General features: G+C 41.7%; 1 protein-coding gene across 3 annotated transcripts in view; it reads left to right on the top strand.

The window, feature by feature from the left end:
- The first annotated feature begins 3494 nt into the window (after positions 1 to 3494).
- Positions 3495 to 18298, top strand: part of LOC111973189 (vacuolar protein sorting-associated protein 41 homolog) — a 28905-nt gene continuing 14101 nt past the window's right edge. For 2 of the 3 annotated variants that reach the window (XM_070446726.1, XM_070446725.1), the window contains exons 1-6: positions 3612 to 3701; positions 7320 to 7418; positions 13944 to 13982; positions 15624 to 15731; positions 17132 to 17209; positions 17293 to 17367. In XM_070446726.1, coding sequence (XP_070302827.1) covers positions 7371 to 7418; positions 13944 to 13982; positions 15624 to 15731; positions 17132 to 17209; positions 17293 to 17367 — 348 coding nt within the window. In that variant the 5' untranslated portion in view covers positions 3612 to 3701; positions 7320 to 7370. Of the gene's footprint in view, positions 3702 to 7319; positions 7419 to 13943; positions 13983 to 15623; positions 15732 to 17131; positions 17210 to 17292; positions 17368 to 18298 lie in introns of all 3 variants that reach the window. The other variant, XM_024000464.2, reaches the window with a different exon arrangement.

The following is an 18298-nucleotide window of genomic DNA, read 5'->3' as shown; positions in this document are numbered from 1 at the left end:
AAGTTGAGAATTACACAAATATTAATTTTCACAAAGTCTGCTGCCTCAGTTTGTATGATGCAAATTTGCAATACTCAGAATGTTATGAAGAGTGATCAGTTGAATGCAATTTAATTGCAAAGTCCTCTTTGCCATACAAATGAACTGAATCCCCACAAAACATTTCCACTGCATTTCAGCCCTGCACAAAAGGACAGCTGACATCATGTCAGTGATTCTCTCATTAACACAGGCGTGTGTGTTGACGAGGACAAGGCTGGAGATCACTCTGTCATGCTGATTGAGTTCGAATAACAGACTGGAAGTTTTCAAAAGGAGGGTGGTGCTTGGAATCATTGTTCTTCCTCTGTCAACCATGGTTACCTGCTAGGAAACACGTGCCGTCATCATTTGCTTTGCAAAAAAGGGCTTCACAGGCAAGGATATTGCTGCCAGTAAGATTGCACCTAAATCAACCATTTATCGGATCATCAAGAACTTCAGGAGAGCGGTTCAATTGCTGTGAAGCAGGCTTCAGGGCGCCCAAGAAAGTACAGCAAGCGCCAGGACTGTCTCCTAAAGTTGATTGCAGACTGCGGGATCGGGCATCACCAGTACAGAGCTTGCTCAGGATGCCAGGTGTGAGTGCATCTGCATGCACAGTGAGGCAAAGACTTTTGGAGGATGGCCTGGTGTTCAAGAAGGGCAGCAAAGAAGCCACTTCTCTCCAGAAAAAAACTCAGGGACAGACTATATTCTGCAAAAGGTAAAGGGATTGGACTGCTGAGGACTGGGTAAAGTCATTTTCTCTGATGAATCCCTTTCCAATTGTTTGGGTCATCCGTAAAAAAAGCTTTCCGGAGAAGACAAGGTGAGCGCTACCATCAGTCCTGTGTCATGCCAACACAACAGTTAGCATCCTGAGACCGTTCATGTGTGGGGTTGCTTCTCAGCCAAGGGAGTGGGCTCACTCACAGTTTTGCCTAAGAACACAGCCATGAATAAAGAATGGTACCAACACATCCTCCGAGAGCAACTTTCCCAACCATCCAGGAATAGTTTGGTGACGAACAATGCCTTTTCTAGCATGATGGAGCACCTTGCCATAAGGCAAAAGTAATAACTAAGTGGCTCGGGGAACAAAACATTGATATTTTGGGTCCATGGCCAGGAAACTCCCCAGACCTTAATCCCATTGAGAACTTGTGGTCAATCCTCAAGAGGCGGGTGGACAAACAAGACCCCACAAATTCTGACAAACTCCAAGCATTGATTATGCTAGAATGGGCTGCCATCAGTCAGGATGTGGCCCAGAAGTTAATTGACAGCATGCCAGGGGCGGATTGCAGAGGTCTTGAAAAAGAAGGGTCAACACTGCAAATATTGAATCTGCATCAACTTCATGTAATTGTCAATAAAAGCCTTTGACACTRATGAAATGCTTGTAATTATACTTCAGTATTCCATAGTAACATCTGACATAAATATCTAAAGACACTGAGGCAGCAGACTTTGTGAAAATTAATATTTGTGTCATTCTCAAATCTTTTGGCCACGACTGTAGAGAGGTGTCGGTATACTAGGGGGTAATATAGTGACCTTYATTCAACACCTAGCGATATTATCAAGAGGTTCAGACATCTTGGTGTAAGGGTTAAGGTGTTGGCTTGACAGTTGGTGCACCTGGGTTCAAATCGCAGTTGGGGCTWTGTCTGCTATGTTAAGTAGAATACTAATGAATTATTCATAATAACAATATTACTGCAATGACCTCAATAGATCATGAATAAAATAATATCCACTTATAAACCAGGGTTGCTACATATTTATTATTATAGCAGCAGCAGGAATGGATTCTGCAGAGGCGAATTATACACTGTAGATAATCTTTGGGTGCAGTCAAAGAGGTAGAGGCCGAAGTGAAAGAGTCGACTCCGCCCGAAAATCGGTCTGTGCAGATTAAGCAGACTTGGTCTGTTTAAAGACGCACTATGCGGAAATCGCTCCTCCATTTCCTGGTTGCTTAAAATGCTAAAGTTTGCCTAATTTCAATTCATTGTCCACAAAACAAGGCAAGTATAGTGTAGATGAATCATGTACATCTAAATGCTGTGAAATATACTATTCATATTGTATTGATTCCGCGTATGAAGCGTGCATAAAACCGAAAGTAAAAGCTGGAAAGTGAAACTTAAAAACGGGAAACATAGATAATAAGCACATAGAACAGACTCACCTCTGTTAGACTTGCGTGTCCAATGCATAATGACAGATCATAACACAAAGGTCTATGTGAATTGGTCAGTCGCCCAAAAAGTTACATATTGCAGACTTACATTTCCCTCACTACTATTCTAAATTTAAACATCAGCTATCTGAGCAGCTAACCAATCGCTGCACTACATAGTCATCTGTAAATAGCCACCCAATCTACTACCTCATCCCCATTATGTTTTTATTACTTTCTGCTCTTGTGTGTAACAGTTTAACTTTAGACCGTCCCCCGCCCGACACGGGCGCGAACCCGTGGGCCCTCTGCACACATCAAACAGTCACCCACGAAGCGTCGTTATCCATCGCTCCACAAAGCAAGGGAACCACACTTCAGGGTCTCAAAGCGAGTGACGTAACCGATTGAAACGCTATTAGCCGGACCACCGCTAACTAGCTAGCCATCACATCCGTTACACTCACCCCCTTTCACCTCCTCCTTTTCGCAGCAACCAGTGACCGGGTCAACAGCATCATTGTACATTATAACTTATGCGTCCTCGCCCCGACCCAGGGACCCTCTGACACATCAACAACGGTCGCCCACGAAGCATCTTACCCATCGCTCCACAAAGCCGCGCCCTGCAGAGCAAGGGAACCACTACTTCAGGTCTCAAAGCGAGTGACGTAACCGATTGAAACGCTATTAGCGCGGACCACCGCTAACTAGCTAGCCATTTCACATCCGTTACACTCACACCATTTCAACACTGCACATCATCTGCCACTACATCACCAGTGTAACCTGCTAAATGAATACCTTGCTACAGGCCGATATGCCTACCTCAACAATGCAAAACAAAACCTTTCATAATAACAGTTTATTCCATGTGTAACTCTGTGTTGTTGTTTGTGTCGCACTGCTTTGCTTTATCTTGGCCAGGTCGCAMTTGTAAATGCSAACTTGTTATCAACTAGRTTACCTGGTTAAATAAAGGTGAAATAAATAATAAAAAAAGAATGCTTAAGGGGGCAATGCATCATATATATAGTCATTGGGACAATGAGCGAGTGTTGAATTTGGTCAAGATAAAGGTGAATTGCTATTCATAATACTTAAGTTATAATGAGAGTGATATGTCTTCTACAAAAATATAATTGGCTAGAACGTTCCCACCTGATCGTGCTTCCTCCCGCAATGTATTTCCATGAGTAGAGCGCCTAGTCGACCATCTTGGCAAAATAATAGATCCTCTTTGGTGCAATCCATTTGACAAGAGACCCATAATACCACACGTTTCCGGTTTCTGTCATGTGATTTTACATGACTTGCATAGTACGTTTGTCAACAAGAAACCGTTTTGATATCTGGAGAATTCAGTGAATTCGTGTAGTTTTCTTTTACGTACCATTAGCTAGCTAAATATTTAAAGTCCCTAATGGATAGCTGAGAATAGGACGCTGTTCTGCTATCGCTTCCAATCTCAATCATCATGGCAGAAGTAGAGAAGGTAAGCGTAGCCAATCGTCTCATCTGTTTTGCAATCAAATCAATGGACTTTATCTCCGTGCATTGGCTTTTCTAGGATATTATTATAACKAAATTATTTATTTGCATTTGTAACCTAGTATGCATGTGATGAAGACAGTGCATTGCTGAAAAATGTCAACCAAGACAATAGTATTTTGCTAGTTAWTRGTATAACGCCAGCTTGTYGTCCTAAAACCCGGAAATAAGTTACCACTGTTTCTTTAGCCACCCCATGTGAAAAATGGGGGAAATAATAGGGTTTTGGAATATACGTCGAAAATAAGGCCTGAGGTTATAKATTTTGTTCTATTAGATAATAGCAGTCAGTTARCATGACCTTTGTGAATTATGAGCCCTTTGTGTTTTTGTTACATCAATTCTAAAAAATTCACAAAGTGATGTTAGCTGATGAAGATAATCTAGAACCCTAATACTCGAGGGGAAATGTCAGTACCACCACGTCATAAATAGTGCTATTTAAGTTGAAAAGGCAATTACAGAAATTTTGCCCAAGGTATTTTATATAACATTTCACATTATTTATTTTCTGGGAAGTTTTCTTAATTATGAGTTCATCATGTCTAGATATCCATATATGCCTTGATGATACTCAGAAACATGTATTTACCACATCAAAATCGTTATATTTTACATTATTTTAGGACTTATCTTAAGAACACGTTCACATATGGGAAAAATCATCAATATCAATTGTAATTTAATACAGCTTTTCCTCAAAAATATATACCGTGATGGTAATGACAGCGTGGTGGAAATGACATATAATATTAACAACTGATAGCATTAAATATTTTTTATGTCACATATGTTTAATTTCATTGAAGATATAGAACACACCATTCAAACCTGACAATTTTGGGATTCAATGCATTAGGCAGAAATACATAGTTGGAAACACTGGTTGACATTAAACAKATTATTGTTCACTGGTTGCAGTCTATTAATTCAGACTCGTGAGATAGATGTGTGCTCACTCAATATTAGGTTTTGCCCTTAATACCCTCTATTGCTTAACGAGAGAGCAAATTTCCTCCCAGACTGCGCCATCAAGCATCATATGCTGTTTTGTCACTGGACGAGGCTCAGGGACAAGCCCAAACACATTCTCTGGTTGGTACCATACAATGTCCTCTCTCATTGGCCAAAATAATCGGTTGGCTCCCACACAACTCATCGTCTTGACTAGAGCGCAGCTCTCTGCATCAACATKTTGTATAATACCAGGGTAAGGGTCATATATAAATCATATTTCACAACACTTTCCAATCAGTCCCTCATGTATGTCAGAAATGGGCTGTATTGCGCTAGGAGATGGCTGTGGTGCTGTGCAGGTTAGCGTAGAAGGTTGTGCTTTGTCTGCCTCTGTTTTGGCCCACAGACTGTAATAATTCAACAATCACATAGAAGTGGAGTCATTTGAGGGGCGGGTAGGTCATCATTGTGTAGCTGTAAGACTTCAGGTGAGTGTGGCGGTGTGTTCCTTGACAGGTATGACACCATAACCACTCTTTTCTGGATAGTTGATCTTCTGTTTCTWTGGTTTATTTTCCATTGCCTCCTTTTTTCCCTTTTTTCTCACTGGGAAAGGTGGATTTCTGTTCACCACTTTCTTTTCTCTTGAGGTATCWTTCTTTTTGTTTCTTAAGATACTCCTGGTGTCTTTATAGGATCTTGTTTGATTTTGTTTATGTACACTACATGACCAAAAGTATGTGGACGCCTGCTTGTTGAACATCTCATTCCAAAATCAATGGAATTAATATGGAGTTGGTCCCCCGCTTTGCTGATTATAACAGCCTCCACTCATCTGGGAAGGCTTTCCACTAGATATTGGAACATTGCTGCAGGGACTTGCTTCCATTCAGCCACAAGAGCATTAGTGAGGTCGGGCAATGATSTTGAGTGATAAGGCCTGACTTGCAGTCGGCTTTCCAATTCATCACAAAGGTGTTCGATGGGGTTGAGGTCAGGGCTTTGTGCAGGTCGGTCAAGTTCTTCAACACCGATCTCGACAAACCAGTTTGGACCTTGCTTTGTGTACGGGGGCATTGTTTCCGTTTAAGAAATGCTTTGCAACAGAATAGGCCTAATGAATAAGCCCCTGTTAGCCAAGTACCTCAACTCCTCCACAGAGTTGAGAGCAGACTCATTTTTGAAAGGAATCTCAGACTCCTTTGATTCGCTTTGCAGTTGATACTTACATTTCTTTTTATTCTAGAGGGACTGCCCCTAAAAAGTAATTTCTCGTTTGACCTATGTGGCATCGACATGAGTCAAACATTTTATTCTAGTGTCAAAATTGACTACAAAGTGTAAACAGGATAATTTTGGTCATAAAGTCAGTCTCGTCCAAAACGGAGATTTGCGAGATGATAGGAGAAAATGGCGTGTCACGGAATGAAGGTACCCACAGTTTTCTGTGGGTTGGATTTATTTTAYTCCTGCCCACAACTGGCAGCGCCCAAGTAATCGCCAATTCGCAGCGCACCTGCATGCAGCCCGATAATAATGCCCATAGTGAATTTGGTGTAACATTCACTGGCCCAATAGGGTTAATAAGAGACCATAAGAAAAAATTGCACAATGTACATGGGACAATATTTTAAAAGTTCAATAGCTCCAAATTTCGATGATGTAACCCTTTACACTCATACCATACAGGTTGAAAATGGCAGATTTGGGCACTGATAAATGCCTAAATTGGAACCCAGTGGCTGTACAGTAACATGCTATATATMACCTCAGGCTCTGCACTTCACAGCGCTGTATGGGTTTTGACTGACAGTCGTTCTGAACTTGAACACTCCGCGCGACAAGAAGTTGCGCTCATCCCTCCCACTAAATYGGCAGCTTTAGCACATTCTTTGTTGATTCAGTGAAGGAAATGCTYTATATTAAGAGGACTCAATGTATTTTGAAAGACGAGATGTTGAGGATTATAATAAATACTGCTTTGTCATACCAGCATGCCAAACACTAGTGAGTCCAAATGTGCGCTTCACATTTCCATATCATAAAATTGCTTGGCGCCATACCTTGGGTTATTCTGAAGAAAATGTGACTATGCTTGCAGTGGTGACGTGTCTTCCGGGCACCTGGGGCAGAGCTGTTGCCTGTTTTGCATGTTATTTTGTCATTCATTTGTGTCACAGTTTGCAAACAATTAAAACAAGTGCCATAGATTTTCATTTGAAGTGCCCATCCAAGAAGGATCAAGGTCATTGGCCACAGATCAAATTATGTAAAATCACAACAAGTCGGAAATTGCAAAATTCATCGATGAGTGGTTTGGAAAGAATCAGTGGCTAACTGCAGGCGTTGCAAAGCATTCACTATTTTGCTTCCCCTGCCTGCTATTCGGTGGAGAGGGTGTGTGGTCCATGTCTGGGTTTAAGGATTTAAAACATCTGTCTGGATAAATATTKACACGTAACACCATGGGTCAGAAATGGTTGAATACCTTGGCCATGCTGTCAATCCAGTATGACTTCTGCAGTGTTCAAAACAACTGGGAAATCTCAGACATCAGCTCTGACCTGAAGATCACTAATGTCATGATTCAACCTTGTTTTTTCAGAGTTCCCAGTTGTCTTGAAAGCACCATAAATCCACAGAATGCCAGACTTTGATGWCAAATTTGCCCACAAGAAGGACCACCCTCCACCTTCCTGTTCAAGTGAGCACAGCACAACAGTCCAAAACGTCCCAAAATGTCTTGTAGGCTGCTGCATAAATGATGTAATATGCCAGGGAYATATGTATACTGTAGCTAAGAAAGMAATACTAAYTGTATGTTGTGTTGTAAGCTATTAGTAGCCCATGTGCCTCACCCTAATCATTTGGTCCCTTTCCCCCTCAGAACCTCAGACTTGGCCCCTTTATATGCCCCKTTTATATATCCTATGGTTCTGACTTGGTGTACAGGGAGAATACTGTAAGAACGGCCCATGTTCGGAATTCTGTCGCTGTACGTTTCAAAAGTGCTGAACAAATTGTTATATTGACTACGTCTGTCTTAGCTCGCTCATTGTCTTAATCGAAATTTCGGCTTGCCTCTTATCCGCTCATCATTCCCTTATGCCGTAGTTTGTACATCATAATTGTTATAGGCCTATTGCTTATATAGGTCTATCTCATTAGTATTTTATTCATCATTTTAGGCAATGTTGGAATGATTTKATTGTTTTGCTTACTTTGCGTATTATAATTAGCTCATGTGCTTTTCTTGACGAGGAGGAGATGCTATATAATGTCGTTGGGTCTGTAACCAAATATTTGTTTTCAACAAACAGTTCAGTAATAGACCCATGTAATTCCAGTTGATATTGCGAGAGTTGTTTTGTTTGCGCAATGCGCTGTCTGTGCTTCGGTATAGAAAAGTGGATCCTCATGATTGTATTTTCCTTCCTTTTTAGACCACATAGGTCTCTCGCTCTCTCACTCTGTGTGTGTGTGTGTGTGGGTGGTGACTTAGGAGTAAAGATAAGGCCTCAACATCTTGATGAATTTATCTGAACTAGAATCAATCAGAATTTCTCTCGGCGTCCATTTTGAAAGTGCTGAAGGAATAGGCCTACCTCGTCGCAGCTCGTTTGCTTGCACTTGCTTATACTTAGCTCTAAGTGTTAATGATATAAGATTGAACGTTATGATTTTACTGAACATAAATGTAATGTTTGTATGGTTCAAAAGTAAAAACTAATTTGGCGTTCGTTATTTAAGGAGAATGCGGCTCTTATCAACTTACAAACCACATTTGTTTAAGCAAGTCAGCCATATCAGCTATGGTTTTTAAAAAGGTTGTAAATGAGGCTGAATGAACTGTTTCACTGCCAGACAAGGCTCCGCTGATAGCCAGGTGTAGCAGTGGTAAGGATTCACTTCATGGTGCTGAAAGGAAAGCTCTGTTGTTGGGACAGCTTTATGTAGGCCCTAACAGTTTGTGGGCACCGTTTGTCACCGTTATACGGCAATTAATGTATTGTTTAGTGTTGTGTAGTGGCTTTGCTGGCATGTATCTAAAAAAAAAAAAAAAAAAAAAAAAAGTGGAGTTTGCCCCACCAAGTTTTACATGCTAAAATTGGCACTGTATGTTTGTCTACTGTGAAGAAAATTTGCCGCGGCACGCTGAATGCACTCATGACCAGTGACGATTTTAGCATGTAAATCTTGGTGGGGCAAAAAGAAAGAAGTGGGATGCATGCCACTACACTACACTAAACAATACATTAATTTCACTATAACGGTGACAAACGGTGCCCACAAACTGTTAGGGCCTACATAAAGCTGTCCCATCAGCAGTCCCAACACCTTACCACTGCTACACCTGGCTATCAGTGGAGCCTTGTCTGGAATCGAAGCAGTTCATTCAGCATTATTTACTGCCTTTTAAAAAACATGGCTGACTTGCTTCAACAAATGTGGTTTCTACTGACAATTAAGATGTACAAACTATGGCATAAGGGGACGATAAGAGGCAATCTTAGATTAAGACAATAATGAGCGAGCTAGGATGGACGTAGTCATTATAACTATTTATTCAGCYCTTTTGAAATGAACAGCGACAGAATTCSGAACATGGGCCGTTCTTACAGTGTGCTCCCTGTACAAGTCAGAACCGTAGGATAAATAAAGGGGGCATATAAACAGACAATGAGAGCTCTTACAATATTTGATGATTACATTTCTCTAAAACAGGTTATAGGCTACATGTGCACCACCAAGTTAGAACAGGAGGCAAAATTAAGAGGTGAAAATATACCAAATTATTAGGGTGAGGCACATTGAACGCAGTTTGGGTCTATGCGTTTCAAAAAAGATACACGTCATACAACACTATTTGACGTGTTAAATCAGCTTTTAATTTGACACGTCAAATAACACAATTCTATTATAGTACGTTGTGTGTGCTGAATTTGCACGTGCAAGCCAAGCGCCACCACTACTTTCAGTAGCACTGTCAAAGTTGTACAAAAAAAGTTGGCAAACAAGCACACACCSGCCACGAACGYTGTGTTTACAATACCGTGTTGGTGAAAATAGACCAAATTATTAGGGTGAAGCACATGGGCTACTAACTGCTTACTTCACAACATACACTTAGTGTTACATTTCTTGGCTACAGCATACATACAGTTGAAGTTGGAAGTTTACATACACTTTAGCCAAATACATTTAAACTCAGTTTTTCACAATTCCTGACATTTAATCCTAGTAAAACTTCCCTGTCTTAGGTCAGTTAGGATCACCACTTTATTAAAAAAAATTGAATTGTCAGAATAATATTAGTCATTTATTTCAGCTTTTTTTCCCATCACATTCCCAGTGAGTCAGAAGTTTACATACACTCAATTAGTATTTGGTAGCATTGCCTTTAAATTGTTTAACTTGGGTCAAGCGTTTCGGGTAGCCTTCCACAAGCTTCCCACAATAAGTTGGGTGAATTTTGGCCCATTCCTCCTGACAGAGCTGGTGTAACTGAGTCAGGTTTGTAGGCCTCCTTGCTCACCACACGCTTTTTCAGTTCTGCCCACACATTTTCTATAGATGAGGTCAGGGCTTTGTGATGGCCAGTCCATACCTTGACTTTGTTGTCCTTAAGCCAGAACTCGTCTCCTTCCTGAGCGGTATGGCGGCTGTGTGGTCCCATGGTGTTTATACTTGCGTACTATTGTTTGTACAGATGAACATGGCGTTTGGAAATTGCTCCCAAGGATGAACCAACTTGTGGAGGTCTCCATTTCTTTTTCTGAGGTCTTGGCTGATTTCTTTGGATTTCCCATGATGTCAAGCAAAGAGGCACTGAGTTTGAAGGTAGGCCTTGAAATGCATCCACAGGTACCCTCCAATTGACTCAAATGATGTCAATTAGCCTATCAGAAGCTTCTAAAGCCATGACATAATTTTCTGTAATTTTCCAAACTTTTGAAGCACAGTCAACTTAGTGTATGTAAACTTCTGACCCACTGAATTGTGATACAGTAAATCATCTGCCTGTAAACAAATTTGAAAAATGACTTGTGTCATGCACAAAGTAGATGTCCTAACCCACTTGCCAAAACTATAGTTTGTTAACAAGAAATTTGTGGAGTGGTTGAAAAACAAGTTTTAATGAGTCCAACCTAAGTGTATGTAATCTTCTGACTTCAACTGTATCTCCCTTGGATATTACATAATTTATGCAGCAGCATGCAAGACATTTTTGGACTCACCTTGTGAGTGGCGCAGCGTTCCTTTGTGGGCAAAGTTTGTCATCAAGGTCTGGCATTCTCTGGATTCATGGTGGGAACTTGGGGGGGGAACACAGCCACTCCATTGAATAGCAGGTTAGTGGTTGCTTTGCAATGCTTGCAGTTAGCTATTGATTCCTTCAAAACGACTCATTGTTGAATTTGCGATTTCCAACTTGTGTAATTTTCATTGCCGATGAGCACCGATATATTTTATCTACAATTTCTCTTCATTATTTCTCTTCATATGACAATGATTAAAAATGATTTGCCAGTAGATTGTCAACTTTATTCATGATGATGACTGCTAGCTAAGACTTTGAAAGTAAGATGTTGACATGATCAGTCCAATCAAAGCTTCTGTAGATATAACGTGATTTGACCTTCATTTTATCTGTGGCCAATGACCTTGAGCCTTCTTGGAAGGGCAATTGTAATATAACTCTATGGCAGGACCCAAAGGGCTGAAATRTTGGATGTCTACCCTTGCTAAGGACTTAAACTTGCCGATGACGTACTGTCCCCATGAGTGACAGAACACTGAGTCAATCACGGCGCAATGCTCCTATTTTCTGCTGGCTCGCCCCACCACCACAGAAAGCACTAACCTAGGCTGAAACACCTGCATTTTGGAGCTGCCTTACTCAAGAAAACAAAAAAGAGACCATGTGTGTATGCAGCTTTATTAACTGAGTTATATATAATTATTTTTACATTGCTTGCAAACTGATATGTGACACGCTCTGCCCCACCTGCCCTGAATGACGGGTCGCCACGGCTCATGACTCTTTATTTTGTGCACCAAAATTACGATTTGTTTCCCTGAAATCCCTGAAAGCCTAACACTGTAGTATCGTATTTTATATCTTCGCTAGTCGTGTTGGCAATATAACAACAAAATTGTGCCCACCTGACCCAGATTGCGATTTAGAATGGACACAACAGTAATTATATGACGGCAGGGATGCAAGGTTGTGTTCCAAACAAACKAAATACAAGTGTGCTTGCTTTAATTCCTCAATGGCACAGTGATTAGAGCGAATAGAAAGCACCTTACTGTTGCAGAGTCTTCTTTCTGTCATAAGTGCATTGAWATGACTTAGGAAACACTTTAGAGTGGCTACACTAGTTAGTCCTCTCACTCAAACCCTCGAAATGTGTTTGTCTTCTGTTGCACCTACACCATATCGTCCAGGAATATTCTTATCATGTTACTGAATGTATCCATAGTATTTTAAGATCTCGTTCACAAAAAGTATATGTAAAATGCACATACAATCAATAGGGTAATGTTTGGATTCTATTTAGTTGTCCTCTCCTTTTGGTCTAATAATTTCCCCATAATTTACTAACTGGTCCCTTTCAATTGCTGCCATGGTTATGCATATGCTTTAAATCTTTTTATCTGTAAGACAAGTCAAACTTTCTTTGCCACGGTTGCACACCAGCCGGTTGAAGCTAATTGGCGAAATCATTTGGCTAACTCTTCCTACCTGCGAACACACACGAGACACCCACATCAATCAAACATTTAAACCACAGTCATGGCCGCTAGCATTTCTTAAAGGGCAATTTCCCCACTTTTCAACCTCATTCGCATTATGTCCAGCACAATACCAGTGTCAACATGTGAAAACGGTGCATTTCTAGGTTTTTGAGAAAAAACATGATTTAATTAATATACCATCATGCTTAGGGTCATGTATAAAAAATATTGGGCAGGACATTATTTTGGCTACCATGGCTATGCCCCCATAGGAGGACTATGTCCCCATCCACAGGGCAATGTCCCCATCCACAGGGCTATGTCCCCATCCACAGGGCTATGTCCCCATCCACAGGGCTATGTCCCCATCCACAGGGCTATGTCCCCATCCACAGGGCTAATGTCCCATTCCACAGGGAGCTAATGTGCTCCCCATGTCCACCAGGGCTATGTCCCGGCATCCACAGGTGCTATTCCCTATTCCCCACAGGGCATGTCCCAATCCCACAGGGCTATGTCCCCATCAGCAGTCCCATCCGGCTATCCATCCACAGGGCTATGGTCCCCCATCTCAGGCTATGTCCCAGGACATCCACCACGGGCTATGTCCCCCAATAGGTAGACAAATGTACCTCATCCCCAAGGGCTATCCATAGGGAGAACACTCGCCCCCAATCCACAGGGCTGTGCCCCATAGGAGGACAATGTCCCCATCCACAGGGCTGTGCCCCATAGGAGGACAATGCCCCCATCCACAGGGCACTGAATGGTTTGATGAGCATGAAAACTATGTAAACCGTGTGACTTGGCCGTCTCATTCACCAGATCTCAACCCAATTGAATACTTAGYGGAGATTCTGGAGCGGCGCCTGAGACAGCGTTTTCCACCACAATCAACAAAATACCAAATGATGGAATTTCTTGAGGAAGATTGGTGACGCATCCCTTCAATAGAGTTCCAGACACTTATAGAATCTATGTTAAGACAATTTGTGTTGGTGTTTCCTTTATTTTGGCAGTTATCTGTATGTAGACACTGGTTTGGTGCTGGAAATGATGAATATGAGGTTGAAAAGTGGCGGAATTGCCCTTTAATGAACCAAATCTAWAACCAGGCCAAATCAGGAAGTGCAGTTGCCCTTTTTAAACCCTTACCGTGTAGCCTACCCATGTTTGTCCTCTGTGTGCCTTCCTTTGTTTGCTGAAATCCATACTTTTTAATAAAACGATAATAAAATACAACCACCGACTTTTTCCTCGTATCGACTGAGAGCGACTCGATGTAGTCGGAGGTACACTCCACCCACTCTCATCTCCGCTCAACTCCGTTGATGTGAAGTGCATTGTGTAGTTGAGTTTTACTTGGCTAATTATCTGTCAAACTCAAACCAAGCTGGTCTAAAGCAAACATTGCATCCATAATGTAATGTCATTTTTGCTTTAGATCTCTCTTGTCTTTTAATAAACACGATTGTATGTCTTCTAGGGAAGAAAACCAAGTGAAGAATCCACAGATGACTCTGAGGTAAGATACTGTGTGCAAACTATGTATATGGCCAGCTAATAAAAAGTGGAACATTTTTGATTAATTTAGGCCGAAGTAATTGTAGAAAATGTATGTGCTGTTTGTGCATTTATTCTCTTCCCACATGTAAACAAACAACGTTGTTTTTTTTTTACAGCAAAAGCAAGGCAAATTTAGAGAAATGTTATTATGCAATTTTCCAGATGGTGTGAAAATCGTCTGGATTAACAGCAGAAGATAAAATGTCTGACCATGTCAGAGACGCGTGCAGTTGTGGGAATCACTAAATAAAATATAGCATGTCAGACTGCTAGGGAGGGTGTGGAGCAGCCTGTCTTTAAATGATACAGYGAATGAAATGTAAGGAATAGCCAGTACATTGAGCAATTCCACCCCCTACTCCCCAAAGAAAAACCATTCCGAATGGAGAAAGAAAATCTTCACCAGTAAATGAAAAGTCTGCCTGCCCCCTATCACCAGTCCACAAACAGAATCCTCTCTGCACACTAACACTCACAGGTAAACAAGCACCTGGGACTGCATGATTGTATGTCCCCTCTGAATCGCTACAAGACCCCGCTTATTCAGTTATTGTGGTGTAGCTTGCCCATTCGCTAGGCACCTGTCTCCGTGAGTGGGTTGTCAGTAGACCGACTTGATGAATGAAGTGAGAGTGTAGCCTATGTGCTGAAGGCTTTGCCAGAATGGCTAGATTGGAACCAAGTTACATACTCCCACCAGACCCTTGGTTCATGCTCTTTAGACAGATTCACGTTCACTTGATTGTGTCCCCCATGGGCTGTTGTAATATGACTTTCTGATCAGACCCTTGATTTATCATGCCCTATTAAACATTTAGACTATATTAATATATATTAATTGAAATGGGATGTTGTGGCAAAGTTTCATAAACCTAACAAAAATGAAATTTACCACGCTAACAAACGTCTGAAAAACGGTGCCCGTAGACCCTCTATGGGGGTGTACATTTGTTGTTCTGTGTTATAGCTTTGTAAAACTGTGACAAACGCCCATGCATTAGACATTTCACAAGGGAATAAACAGGAAATAGACATGCTGGTGTAAAGTGGGAAAGGATGGTTCTTGTAAATGAAATTCTTTCCACACACTGAAACCCCCCCCCCCCCCCTTCTCCCATAGTGCTGATAATAGCAGTCTTTGTTTTGTGTTGATGCACCATATAGACGGCCTCAGTCTATGCAGCATTGGTTATAAACTGGGTTATAGGGAATATTCAGGCTGTGACAGCAAATGTACAACAGGAGAATATGGCAGCAGCACACATGCTTGGGGTTCCTAGGAGGGTTGTAATCAATTTATGTTCCCGGGACAGTGTGGCACAGCCAGTAGAGAGGAAGGATGATCTGGTTACAGATGGAGAGTGGACTGGCCTTCGACGTTTATTTGTGTATCTAGAAACATTTACCTTGCTTATGGTGAAAGGGAATTTTCTATGGAATTTTTGTATTGAATTTCCTACCTTGCTGATAGGGAATCTGAATTTGGTATGGGAATTCCCTATCAGCAATGTGAATGCATGAATCTGTGCCAGTGTAATATTCGGTGTATTATAGACGAGTTATGCTGGATTGTTTTAACTGAATCCCTCTTTCAAACTAGGAAGAGGACAGCGAGGAGGAGCCTAAGCTGAAGTATGAGCGACTGGCCAATGGGGTGACTGAGATTCTCCAAAAGGATGCTGCCAGCTGTATGACTGTCCATGATAAGGTACAGGTCCTAACCTAGAAAAGCTTTGCTGGCTAAACTACACTAGATTTAAAATGTCATTGTTTACGCACGTTTGATATATTCAATGTCGGTTAGCATTCTCTTTCTACAACATGGAGAGGCAGGCCATTTCTTTCTCACCCTCCACTCATCCCTTTCACTCAGGGAAGGTACACATCAGCTGCCGCCGGCCATTTTCTTTATCCCTTTCTTCTTCAGTTTCTTTCAGCTTTTTGCTCCCATGTTCTCTTTTTGAACGTTTCTGTTTTTCAGCGGGCCATCTGAGCTGGATGGCTAATCGTTATGGCACCGCGTGCACTCATGCACGTCTGAACAGAGGACGAGTCATACCTGGTTACGTCTGCTCACCTGATGTTTTATTAACCACTATTGATTTTCACTTATTTATTTTTTCTCTCCTCTCCTCTCTGATCCTAAAAACAAGCAATCGTGCCAGAGTGAGAGACATTGCTGTGCAGAAATTCCACATTTTACCCGACATTCCTTCTTGCCGGTGTTTTTGTTCTTGTGCACCGCCTGCCAGCTACGCTACCTGTACTGTGACACAAACCCCCGACCCAGCCAACCCCCAGCACCTATAAAACCACCAACACGCCGCTTTGCCTGATGTTGCCTCATATTTTCAGTGCCTGAATCGGAATTTAATTTGAACAATTCCATTCTAATAAATCATTTTTAAAAGTCGCTCCGCCTCGCAAGGTTGATCCCTTTATTTATTTATTTTTGGGGTATTTTATTTGGGGAGATTGCAGGGGCTCTGTTTGACATGCTCAGCTGTGCCTGTAAATATAAGCATTTCATTACAGACTGCACTGAAGCATGGTGGGCTCACCGCACACACAGGGGAGAGGGATTAGGGGGAGGGGCTCGAGCTGGGCCTGTGTGGAAGAACGCACACTTAATCTAATGCCAAAAAGCCTCCCAGTTTTTATAATTTCTTGTCCCAGCGGACCTACACATACGTACACTCTCTCTCTCACACACACACTTCAACACACTCACATACTGTGCAGAAGCAGGAAACGTGGGAAACCAGTTGCTGCTCTGTAGAAAATAATAGCTTTATGGTGGGCAGGAGAGGCGGTGGTTGGGTTGCTGGCGACGCAAGGAGAAGCCAGATGTACAGCGCATGTATTATGTTTAAGCYMTTTAATTTGAGAGACAAAATACCATTTCACACTGTCTGCTTTAATAAACAGGGTTTTCCCACCCTCTGTAATTTCACAGTTTTTGCCCCAGAGCCCACTACTCGCCTTCCCCAGCTATGCTAGACAGAGTGCATTTTTAATCCTCTTGCCACAGCTTTCACCAGTAGTACACATTTTTGCTAAAAATCTTGAATTGTCCTAAKGATTAATCTCAGGTTTATTCCATTTCAGTTCCTTGCACTGGGCACTCACTTTGGGAAGGTTTTCCTTCTGGACATCCAAGGAAATCTGACTCAGAAGTTTGAAATTGTAAGTACTCAACTCAATTCCAAATAATGCTCTCAGAACGTTCCCAGTCATTCAGTGTCAATGTTGTTGTGGTCTTTCCTCAGAGTCCAGTGAAGATCAACCAGATCAGTCTGGATGAAAGTGGAGAGCATATGGGGATCTGCTCTGAGGACGGCAAGGTGAGATCATCTCTCTGCTCCAAACTGGTGGCCGTACAGGCCGTACGAGTGACACTCCACTGGGCACAGATGTCAATTCAACGTCTATTCCACGTTAGTTCAACGTAAATTCATTGAAATTACGTGGAAACAACGTTGATTCAATTAGGGAATAGGGTGCCATTTGGAATGTAGCCTCGATCTCTGCCCCACCATTAAGTGGCAAGGTATTATGTGTAATACGTTGAACATCACTTTGCATTTACCATGAAATTATATAATGTGTTGAACTCATTTCATCAATGCCAAAAGCAAAGGATATTCTTGTTCATATTTAGAATTTAATGGAACTTGTTACCTGGAGAAAGGGAATTTAGAAATACGGTATGTGCCCTAGTACTCATAAGTTTTACAAACCAGAAGCTTTATCTTCCTCATACCTGTTTACTTTCATAAATCTACAAATGTATAGGGTTTTGAACAAGCACATGTTCATGTTCTAAGGGGAAAGACTCTCCCATCTGTCTGCCTGGCTGTCAGTCATCGGGTCTCTATGGATACCCTCTCAGTGCTCTCTACCTTCTTGTTATCGCTCCTCTCCTGATCATTATTACCATCCTTCATGGATCCTGCAGTCCAGATATGCTCTCTGATATCGCCTCCTCGCTCGCACTCCAGCGGCGAAACAAGATCTTGTCGCACAGAAAGTGGCGTTGACAATTAAAATCGACGCCGCTGCAGTTTTTCATCCTCGACCAATTCAGTTTGCCATTAATCTGTGTCACTCCCTTCAAATAATCCTGAATCATCTATGGGATTGAAAATGAAGAGTGAAAAAGGGCGTGATGTTTCTTTTTGAAACTTTCTTTTTGACTCCCAGACAGTCAGGCTGTGGTACAGTGTAATTGTTTCATAAGGTATTGCGGTAACTACAGTAACTGCGGCTGTGGTA

The sequence above is a fragment of the Salvelinus sp. IW2-2015 genome, linkage group LG14 (assembly GCF_002910315.2).
Source record: "Salvelinus sp. IW2-2015 linkage group LG14, ASM291031v2, whole genome shotgun sequence".
Lineage (NCBI taxonomy): Eukaryota > Metazoa > Chordata > Actinopteri > Salmoniformes > Salmonidae > Salvelinus > Salvelinus sp. IW2-2015.
The sequence above is the reverse complement of the archived record's forward strand: the minus strand, read 5'-3'. Positions and strand labels throughout refer to the sequence as shown.